This window comes from Cucurbita maxima, unplaced genomic scaffold, assembly GCF_002738345.1.
Source record: "Cucurbita maxima cultivar Rimu unplaced genomic scaffold, Cmax_1.0 Cma_Scf00011, whole genome shotgun sequence".
NCBI classification, from domain to species: Eukaryota; Viridiplantae; Streptophyta; class Magnoliopsida; order Cucurbitales; family Cucurbitaceae; genus Cucurbita; species Cucurbita maxima.
The window spans coordinates 1,070,316-1,080,859 of NW_019272027.1; the positions used below are offsets into that span (position 1 = coordinate 1,070,316).

Consider the following 10,544-nt stretch of genomic DNA (forward strand, 5'->3'; position numbering starts at 1 on the left):
GTTGGGCTCTAATCTATGGAAAGAGTATCAAAATTTTAAATTTTATTTAAAATAATTTAAAATTCCAAAAGGGGTTTGAGTAGTAGAGTAAGTTAAGTTTGAGTTTAATTATATTTAAAAAAATTATAATTAAGTTAATTGAAGATCAATCAAATTGTAATAACCAAAATTCCGATGCCAGTAAGAGAATACACTTTTTGACGGTTTCAAACTAGCATTTTGACTTAATCGACTTGGATCCTTTCTTACTAGTTTCAACTATTTAGAAGCGTTTTAAAGTTAGTAGGACTACCTTTTAATTTGTTTAAATTATTTGGAATCAAGTTGAATTATTTTATACAAAATTAGGTGGGACTCCTTTAGGTAGAATTAAATTTCAGAGAGTAGCGTTAAGCTAGTATCAAGGGGTCGTAGTAACTTTGGCCTAGGGGTCCTAATGCACTATAATGGTATGAATGAAATGTTATGTTATGTTACGATAAGTTATGCAATGTTACGATAAGTTATATAATGTATGAGATATCATGATGCACTCTACTATATTATGTTAGACCATGATTTGCTATGACATGCTATGAAATGTTTTGAAATATGGAAAAGCTATTAAGCACCACTCCTCTTGTCATGATTTGAAAGTTATGTTTTGATTGAAATGATTTATGAATATTTATGTCGAGTGTGATATGTGGTGAAAGAATGGGGGTTGTCCGGCATGATTCATTATGCCACGATGAAAATATGGAGACCTCATGCATATTTGTATGTACACATGCATCGAGATACTTCCCATTTATGGTGAGTACAAATGCGTACACTGTGAGACATGAATGACCATCATGCTTAGCATGGTGCAACGACCGTCGCTTTCCCTCCAGGTGCCTGGCTACAGCCCAAAAGGAGCTATCCCGACCAACAGACCGAGGGGGTGTGCGAGCTCGCCTGGTGGGCCCATGCTCGTACGTGTGGGTCGTGTGTAGAGAAGCACTACACATCCAATTTGCCTGAGTTGGAAAGTCGCCTAAAAGAAGACGATTTTAAATAATACGTCTCATCATGCTGCATGTGTTTGCATTTTTCGACCTCAATAATGAGATCACTTATTGAGCATTTTATAAATACTCAAGCCTTGTGTTACTCTTATATTTCAGGTAAAGGCAAAACACCCCTATACGGTAGACGACAGCATTGCATTGAAGACTATGGAACCTGTGTTAGGGTAGTTGCATTTTAATTTTGTAAATCTTAGGTTAGATTAGGGTATCGTTTTAATCTTTTCATTAGATACTTTTCGTTGTTTTGTTTTAAGGTTCTAAGGCAAGGCACCCTCAATTCTTATTAATATGTTCATCAAAATTTAACTTGAAGCCATATATCACAAGGTATAGAGCTAATATTTAAAAACATGAGGCACGTTTGGTTGGATAGCAATAGAGTTGAAAAAGAATTCCGTTTAGATTAAAGAACACTTTTGATCTTTAAACTTTCGATGATAAAAAGTTATTTTGAACTATAGTTTACCACGATTTAATTTATATACTCCCAAATAAAGTTTAATACCACAATTTAATTCATGAACTTTGATAGGGAGGAAAGATAAGTACAATGGCATTGTTTTGCATTGTTTTGGAAAGAGAGTGGCAAAATGAATATAGTGAATTGTTTAAAGTGAGAGAATCAAATAACTTACAAATGGTGAGAAGTGAAGAACATCATCATAATCACTCAGACTCCTCCACGAAAGCCTCAACCCGGAGAAGAACAAACCCCACAGCCACTCCAACAAGAACAAGCCCATTGATGATGGCGGCAATCCTGAAAATCTCACCGGCGGCATTACAAGTGGAAGCCAGAGCCCCACCGCCGCTTCTGCCCTTTCCCTTTCCCTTCAATGGGCGTTTCAGGGATCCCACAATGTTTGCAAATGACTGATCAGCACAAACGGGAACGCCCAACGAGAAGATTTTGTTGTGAGCTTTCAACCCACCAAAGGAGTTAAGACCAGAAATGTAATGGACAGTGGTGTTCCTCTGCCGCCTCGAGGGGGCGCCGAGCGGGGCGGCGGTGGACATGGCAGGGTAGAGGGTAGCGGAGGCGGTGGCCATTGAAGCCTGAAAGAGAATCAAGAGGAGAGATTTGAGGGATGTGAAAATGGGGTGAGATTGAAGATGAAGATTGCTTGTATTTTGTATGTATGGAGAAAGGTGAATGGGGAAATGGATAAGGTGAAAGGAGTATGGGTGGTTCATAAACATCACAATTTTGCCAAAGATTTGTGATATCTTTCAATGTTGGCCAAGGACAAATGTGATTCAAATATCTAAATTTATCTCAATATATATCATTGAGGTAACATAATTACAATAATGTAATGGTTCAAAGAAAAAAAAAAAAAAAAAAAACACAATCGCCGAAACAACGCGAGATTTGAGTGCAACTCATGTTTCATTGAACAAAAACTTCATCAATAAATTGTGGAGTTCGAGTTAGTCTAGGAATGTTACAAACTTTAATGTTGGCTAATTGAACAATAATGAATCAAGATCAATGAATAAATAAACAAACGGGAGAATGAATCAAGATCAATCATTAATATAAACAAGATCAAGATCTCCAAGACGTTGATATAAACAAATGGAATAATGAATAAATCATTTTCAATATCAACCATGAGCGGGAGGAGGAAGGATGATCATGAATTACAATGGATCAAGATACCAAAGATTGTCCATCACCTGCTGTACCACTAACTCTATACAAACCCTAAAACTAAGATTATATACAGTTCAAAGAAACAAGGACGTGCAGAACCATTTTTATTCACAAAAGAATTTTCAGCAATCCACAAAACTCCTGCTCGTGTTCATCACTTAAATACTACTTACCAACATCAAAACTGAGGGAACCTGAATGCTACTTTAGGTAAAATCTTGCGATCCTGAGCTGGGGATTGGGGGAGGAATATGCAAGCACTACCTGGATTACAGGTTCCAGAGTACTCTGCTCGCTCACTTAACTGCTTGTGAGATGTCCGACTTACCGTGAACCTCCAGAACTAAACTCTGCAGCTCGGGGAAAATTGATACGAGTAATAGTTCGAGTAGTCCATACCCAAGTTGCTTCACACAGATGGTAGACTGCAGATTTACAAAATTCTACTCAAGTTGTTCATTTGTACAGAGATCGAATATGACTAAAACATAAATTTAGAATAATGATAACCCACCTGAGTGAAGTAATAAATATCTTTTGCGCATCTTTTGTACTGCTTGTGCCCTATCAAGCTTACCAAGGGTGTTGGAGCCCCACCTAAAAAGAATGTAATGATAGTCTATTATAAATTGGTCTCCTTCATAGGGGAAATTAGAACATTACAAGATTGTAAACTCATAAATATGATATAATGACTTTCAATGAAAAAAAAGTACCAAAATGTTGCTGTCTTATTTATTTGTAAATCAAAGCAGGCTGATCAAATAAAGTTAACTGGACGACTTCACTAACAAAACCAATGTTGAATAATACTCTCTTTTAACAACACAAAATATACGCAGTCACAAACATTACTCACCTAAAAGCATTTTCTTGACATCACTAGCTCTGCGAGCAGCCTCAAGCTGAAGCTCAAAAGATCCAGGCTTGGGGATCTTACTTCCATCAGTTCGGCTAGTAATAGATTCAGAATCATCTTCACTTTGAGCATTCCTTAATTGTATAAAGAATGTTCCATTGGGCCAGAGAACCTGAAGGAACCATGGTGGAATGAATTTTCATTCCTCATTAAATCATTGGTTTTTATACGTCGCATAAATTTTTCATTGATAAAATGAAAAATTAAAATGATTGTTGCAACAGCTATTTTTCCTCACAGAATCACTCTGATCAAGGGACGGAGATGTATGTCCAATCATTTCAAAATAATAACAATAAAAAGACGTATACTCAATTATAGGATTAGGAATTAGAAGAAAAAAATAAGATGTGACAAATTTTCTGTGTATGAAAATGATGACAATCAATCCAATGCAAAATACTCCCATTTAATCATTCGGTGTAAGAACACTAATGAATTTTCGGAGTAAGAAAATGATGACAATATTTTCTTTTCATGGCCTCCTAAAAATGCGCCACCAAAATTTCTTTCACTGTTGGTAACTTAGCTTAGGTTTGTTTGCAATAATTATTAGTAATTCTTTAGTGTAAAAAGTAAAAAATCCGTAGTACCAGTGTAAATAATGTGACCCATTTCTTGACAAACCTCTGGAAGAAGCTAAAGCAATTTTTTCACAGAATAGACATCAGGAGTCAGGACTCTTGTACTCCTCTTGCCAGGGGTGAGGGAATTCAACCTTTCACTGAATTTGAATACTACACAGTTTATTAAAATCCTTACTAGTTCTGATACTTACATCTTGGACCCATCGAATACCCTGAGCAATGATGTCCTCCCTCCGTAGCCAGTGTATTTGCCTGACAATCCAATCATCAATGGCATCTTCCATAATTAACTGTAATATTTGTTTTGATATCCAAAGGACCTGCCTCCTGCACAAAAATAAAATGAAATATCAATAGAACAATAAAAGTAGAAGCTGTCGGTTATGAAATCTAGGTTCTTGAGCCTCGCATGAAATTTCATACATGCAAAAAGCCATGTAGGTTGTAACAGCATAGAGTTCGAAAATAGAGAAATAAAAATACAAATGCTAGATATACAATTTTTGTAGCGGATATAAATATAAAGCGGCCACCAAAAACTATGCAGAAAATATAGTGATGGGGTTGGGGAAGAAAGCAACGTAGGGACAGAAAAGGAGATATAAAAAACAACCTCAAACTGAGCAGAAATATATGGAACCTTATCAGCGACCATGGATAATTGAAGTAACATACTCACGGAAACAACATATCATAGTCATGGCATTGAAAAGATTCATAGAAGAAAAGGGAAAAGAATGGAACCTTAACCAGCCTCTCCTGTTAAGCTGAAATATCTTGTCAACCAGATTTAGAAGAGGTACGCTAACATTAGGTGGAGTCCACTGCAGAAATATAAATGTTGAACAACCAAAAAGTTATAAATAATCAGAGCTATATGCTTGAAACATCAGTTGCATGTCAGAATGATGAGGTAACTTCATGATTTTTTTTTTTTTCCCTAATCAGAACAATTTGTAGGTCATTTTTAAATTGTGCACTGGAGTTAATAAATTACAACAACAATACAGTTCCTTGAAAAGAATGTCTGAAGAAAGTTTTGCAGTCTACCAGATCCATCACAATGAGAAAATGTACTGGTATGTTGTTCAGTTCAGACCGTAACCGATGTAATTTCCAGTGAAAAAAACATGTGTAAAGAGGTGGACACATAAGGATTCAAGTTTATTTTCAGTATGTCAAATAGATATTGAAGGCAAGGTTCTCAAAAAATCAAGTTTGACGGCAAGGACATCAATCACATTTTTTTCTGCATCATTTGCTTAGAGAAGTTCAATTCATTTTCTGAGGGATTTCAGTTTTGCTTAATGCTTTCCTGCAGGTATTGCAGATATCCTCCATGAATTCTCTTGTGGTTGGAACGAATTCTCCCTTGAAATGCTTGCAAGCACTCTGCAGCGAAACAGCTGCCATTTCTTAAGCAATGGAAACTATGTTAACAGATCAACACCCAACACCTTTCAGGAAATTCTTGACAATATAATTAAGTCCCCTATTTGGATTTTATGTTGGAATTAATCATCCCTAAGTGAACATTAAGGCTGTAAGAACATCTATCCAGTGTACAGCATCTAGACTCTACTCCCCAGTCTACAGAAATTTCCTCCAACGCCACTGTTTTTCTTTATTGGCCTTATAGCCAACGAAAACAGTTTGCACGGGGTGTTTCTTTTCATTTTTTACAACTATCTTTTTCATATCCTAAAATCGATCTTAATAATCAAACCGGTGAGTCCGGGTTAATAAATACCTCCATTTAAACTCATGTACAGTCTGGATTTGCAATATTCGAGACAGATCATTAAAATAATATTCACCAGGCTAACAACTTGCTGGTCGGTTTGATTGTAAATTGGGTAAGTGGCTGAACATCTACCTTGGTTTACCTCACAGAAATCTTACCTCATCATCTTTTCGGGATTCAATTATTGAGAAAGTGAAAAAGAGGCTAAAGACTCCCATCTTTTCGGTTCCACCATCTTTTCGGTTCCATCATCTTTTCGGGTTCCACCAATTTATTGAAGGGCAGTAGGCAGACTCCCATCCAAGCTATTCTGGCTAATCTCCCTATTTATTATCCGTCACTTCTTTAAGGCTCTCCCACAAATGCGACTACAAGCTTCAAAATTCTTTTCAGAAATTTCCTAGGCAGCAAGTAGAAAAGGGCTTATCACCTCCCAAACCTTACACTCTTCCAGAGATCCACTCTTTGAAAGAATGGTACATGCTCCAACACCTTTCCCCACGGCTTGACCACCTATCCCTCAGAAAAGACACCTCTACACATTCTGAATCATGGATGATCCATCTGTGAAGAACCCTCATGGATGCAGAGATTGATGATTGGGCCCTTTTATCCACGTACTTACAGTCTTTACAAGCACTGGCTAGAGCAGACTTGTGGTTATTGGTCTTAAGAAAAAGGCAGTAATTTTTCATCGAAGTTTATGTCAAAGGCTCTCTCCACCATTGAATCAAGCACAACCTCCGGCAATATATCAGCATATACGGTCTGGCTGTTTCCACAAAAAGGTGAAATTCTTCTTATGAAAACTGAGACACTCTTGCAGTAAATTTAACACCTTTGATAAACTACAAAGAACATCTCCATGGTTATATTTTTTATCCCCTGTCCTATGTGCTACTGCAATTCAGAAACTCCTATTTGCCTTTTTGGTAGCTGCACCTTTGCTTCTAATTTCTCGAAGCTTTTGAAGGTGCCAACTGGAATTTCTTAGATTGAGTGATACTCTGTCTTATACGGGGCATCCTTTCAACAAGGATAAAAAGCTTCTTCAGATTTGTCATGTCCATGCTTTTTTTTTTTTTTTTTTTTTTTGGAGTCTTTGGTTGGAACATATTCATAGATAAGACTCGTGATATCGGTTATTTCATTGATTCTACACTAGTCTTAGCTATTACTCAGAGCAAGTTGTCTCCCCCTTTTGTAACTATGGTTTATCTTCCCTCGCTGATTAATAGAGATGTTTTTTGTAAGAAAAAATCAACAGGACCTTCTTCTGTATCCCATTTCACATATCAATGACTTTATTTAAAAAGGAAAAAAAAACATATATATACACAGACATTGAGATCTTTTTTGTAATGAATTTTTTTTGAAACGTATGTTATATAAACTGTCTTTTATGTTTAGTCCTCATACAACAAATGAATCATTGATACAACTACAAACATATAAATAACGACAATACGCCTCATGTGTCCTTTGCCTACCCCCATTGAGTAGCACTAGCATTTTTGTCAAGTTCTTATTAGAGAAACAAAATGATATAAGCGACATTATCAAAAAAACCAATAAAAAACCAGGAAAGGATACTATTTTAGGACGATGTCCCTTTCTTATTGATTAGGCCATAAACTAACCAAGCAGATAAAATGCTAGATTAAACATGAGTGAAACAAAAATGGTATGCAAGATATCTGACAGTTAAATTGCATCAAGCAGGAAAAAGTACGATGTCGTGTAAAGTTGCATTACCTCTGGTGGCATTCCTTCTGGATCTTCCATATTATGTAAAGTTGGAGACAATCCTCCAAGGCTGGCTCCAGACCTCAATTCTAAATCATTTTTCTTGTCAACAACTTTATCCAACTCTCGACCACGTTTGATCACACGAGGTGGAAAGCTCTTGGAGTTTAATTCATTGTCTGAATGCCATCCACTTACATCATGATTTTGACTTCCAATTCTCTCACTTTCCTCGTCAGAAATGTTGTTAGCTACTTCTAAATTATATTGTGCAGAAACATGCTTCCGCAAGTCTGCTGAATTAAATGAGAACTTCTGTTCATAGTTTGACAAGGCACAAGCTTCATCAGAAGGTGACGTTGAACCAACAACCTTACGCATGAAACCATCTGAAACACCTTTAAACTGGCGTACAATGTCATCCATAGCATCATCCACATTGACTGTGATTAAATAGGGTTTAAAATCATCAATAGAAGCAAACAGCAAAGGAAGAGAAGATACATTACTGCTATGTCTTTTTTCCAGCCGGGGACAAGATTATATTCCCACCCGCTTAATATAAATATATTTTCAATACATATTAAAAATAAATAATATATATATACACTTTTTGGCTATACTAAAAAAATAGATTAGTTAATTTTGAAACTCTAATTGTAATATTTAAACTAAAAGACTATGTTGTAAATATTTTTTAATTGTCACAAACTATGTTGTAATATTAAAATTTGAATTTTTAGAAATTAGGTTGATAGAACATTATATATATGTTTGCTTATCAAATATATTGATTTATTATGATTTTTTTTACAAATTTTTAATAAAGATTATATTGAAAAATGAAAACTTTGATATAACAATTTTTTTTAAAGAATAATAAATGGGGGGAAATGACTCGTGGGGAACCTGATCCTGCTCTGATCCCCGCAAAAATAAATGGAGAATTTTATAGGGATGAAGAATGAAATAGGTGGCGGGATGCGGATGGGGATGGGGATGGGGATGGGGACGGGGAAGGCTTCCCAGTCCCCGCCCCGCCCTGTTTTTTAGATATAAACCTAGGCATCTCAATCATAAAATATGAACTTCTAGAAAGTTGTAAACTTCCTAGTCTCCGTCCCGCCCCATTTTTTATAATATAAACCTAGGCATCTCAATCATACAATATGAACTAGAAAGTTGTGAAGAATGTTGTTCAAATTACCCCAAGATAAAAGTCAAGTTATATGAAGTGAAGTCAAGTTTCATTAAAGCTGAACTCAAGTTGCAATTAAGCCACATTAAGAAGAATCAAGCTTCATTTATGCAACAAGGGCTTCAAGATACTTCAAGTACGGTTCATTTATTCTTAAATGGTAACAAATTTTTTGTAGATGAATAAAATCTAGATTTATGGTGTTTCATTAATGTATTTTAAGTTTTATGATTTTTTATTTACTTTTAGATTACACTTACATAGTGGCTAGTTATGGTCATAAAGTAGGAAGGTTATACCTCTGGAAAAACCCCATGGAAGGTCAAGGTTTTCATTTTGAGGCTATATAAAGTCATGTATGTTGTCTTTGTAAGAGAAACTTGAAAAATGTAGTAAAAATGAGCACTTGTACTTTGTTTTAGCTTAGAGCTAAGTTCCTTTGCAATTCTATGTAGCTTAGGTTGCATATTTATAATCATCAAGCTTGACACGATCTATCATGTTTATGAACCCTCTAGTGATCCACCTCTATTTGTACAGGTTTCTACTCAACCATCTAAAACTTAGGTTTATTCTTGATGGTCACCCCTTCATTTACAGGCCGTAAACTAAGGCTTCTTTGACATCAGATCAAGGAACAAGTGACGATCTTCCTATAGCTCCTCATAAAAGTAAACGTCAATGCACTTATCATATTTCTTTTTTTGTTTCATATAACAATTTCTCATCTTCTACCTATTCTTTCATTGCATCCCTAAAGTCTGAATTTGTTCATAAGGTTGTTCATGAAGTTTTATCTCATACTAGTTGGCATGCTGCAATGGTAAAGGAGATGAGTGGCTTAGACGACAATTGTACTTGGGATTCAATTTTAGCCTATTGGCTGGTTGTAAATCGGTATTCAAGGTCAAAGTCAATCCAAATCAATCTCTACTCGGTAAAAAGCTCGCTTGTTGCTAAAGATGACACACAAACTTATGGAGGTACTTTTCTTATACTTTTTCTCTAGTTGTTAAATTGGCCTCTGCCAGGTCATTTATTTCGTTAGCATCTATTTATCACTTGCCCTTGAATCAGCTTGATATTAAAAATGTCTTGCTTCGTGGAAATCTTGAAGAAAAGATGCATATGGAGTAACCACAAGGGTTTGTTTCTTGGGAGAAATAGAAAGGGATGTCACCTTCGTAACTCCTTATATGGATTATATGGATTAAAGCAGAGTCCACATGCATGGTTTGGAAAATTTAGTCAGGTGTTTGAAAACTTTGGAACGAGGATGAGCAAGTAAGATTGTTATGTCTTTTGCAAGCAATCTGAGAGTGGTGTCATCTTGTTGGTTGTGTATATTGATGATATTGTTATTATTGGCAATTACACATTAGACATTCAACCACTCAATACCTTACTACATAGTCAAATTCATATAAAAGATTAGGGAAAGGGAATTTTGTTATCATAGAGAAAATATGTACTTAACTAGTTGACTGAAATAGAAAAGTCGGACTAAGCCATGTAGTGTGCCAATGATGTCCAATTTACAACTTGCAAAAGAGAGAATTATTGAAAATTCTTGAAAGATATAGATTGTTGGAATATCGACCCTTGATTAAGCCAAAAAAAAAAAAAAAAAAAAAAAAAAAA

At 35.6% G+C, this 10,544-nt stretch overlaps 2 protein-coding genes across 2 annotated transcripts in view; both read right to left on the reverse strand.

The window, feature by feature from the left end:
* Positions 1-1,576: 1,576 nt before the first annotated feature.
* LOC111486171 lies at positions 1,577-2,208 on the reverse strand. The gene has a single exon (XM_023133201.1). It carries the CDS (start codon positions 2,100-2,102, stop codon positions 1,719-1,721), a length of 384 nt encoding a protein of 127 aa, XP_022988969.1. The 5' UTR covers positions 2,103-2,208; the 3' UTR covers positions 1,577-1,718.
* A 363-nt stretch (positions 2,209-2,571) lies between these two features.
* The window catches only part of LOC111485931, a 12,849-nt gene continuing 4,876 nt past the window's right edge, over positions 2,572-10,544 (reverse strand). The window contains exons 10-15 of the mRNA XM_023132905.1: positions 7,715-8,148; positions 4,960-5,039; positions 4,407-4,542; positions 3,569-3,740; positions 3,224-3,306; positions 2,572-3,134 (exon numbers count right to left, since the gene is read on the reverse strand). Coding sequence (XP_022988673.1) covers positions 3,006-3,134; positions 3,224-3,306; positions 3,569-3,740; positions 4,407-4,542; positions 4,960-5,039; positions 7,715-8,148 — 1,034 coding nt within the window. The 3' untranslated portion in view covers positions 2,572-3,005. The remainder of the gene's footprint in view (positions 3,135-3,223; positions 3,307-3,568; positions 3,741-4,406; positions 4,543-4,959; positions 5,040-7,714; positions 8,149-10,544) is intronic.

Coding starts and splice junctions, on each gene's coding strand:
- LOC111486171 (XM_023133201.1), bottom strand. CDS start 2,102: ATGGCCACCGCCTCCGCTACCCTCTACCCTGCCATGTCCACCGCCGCC.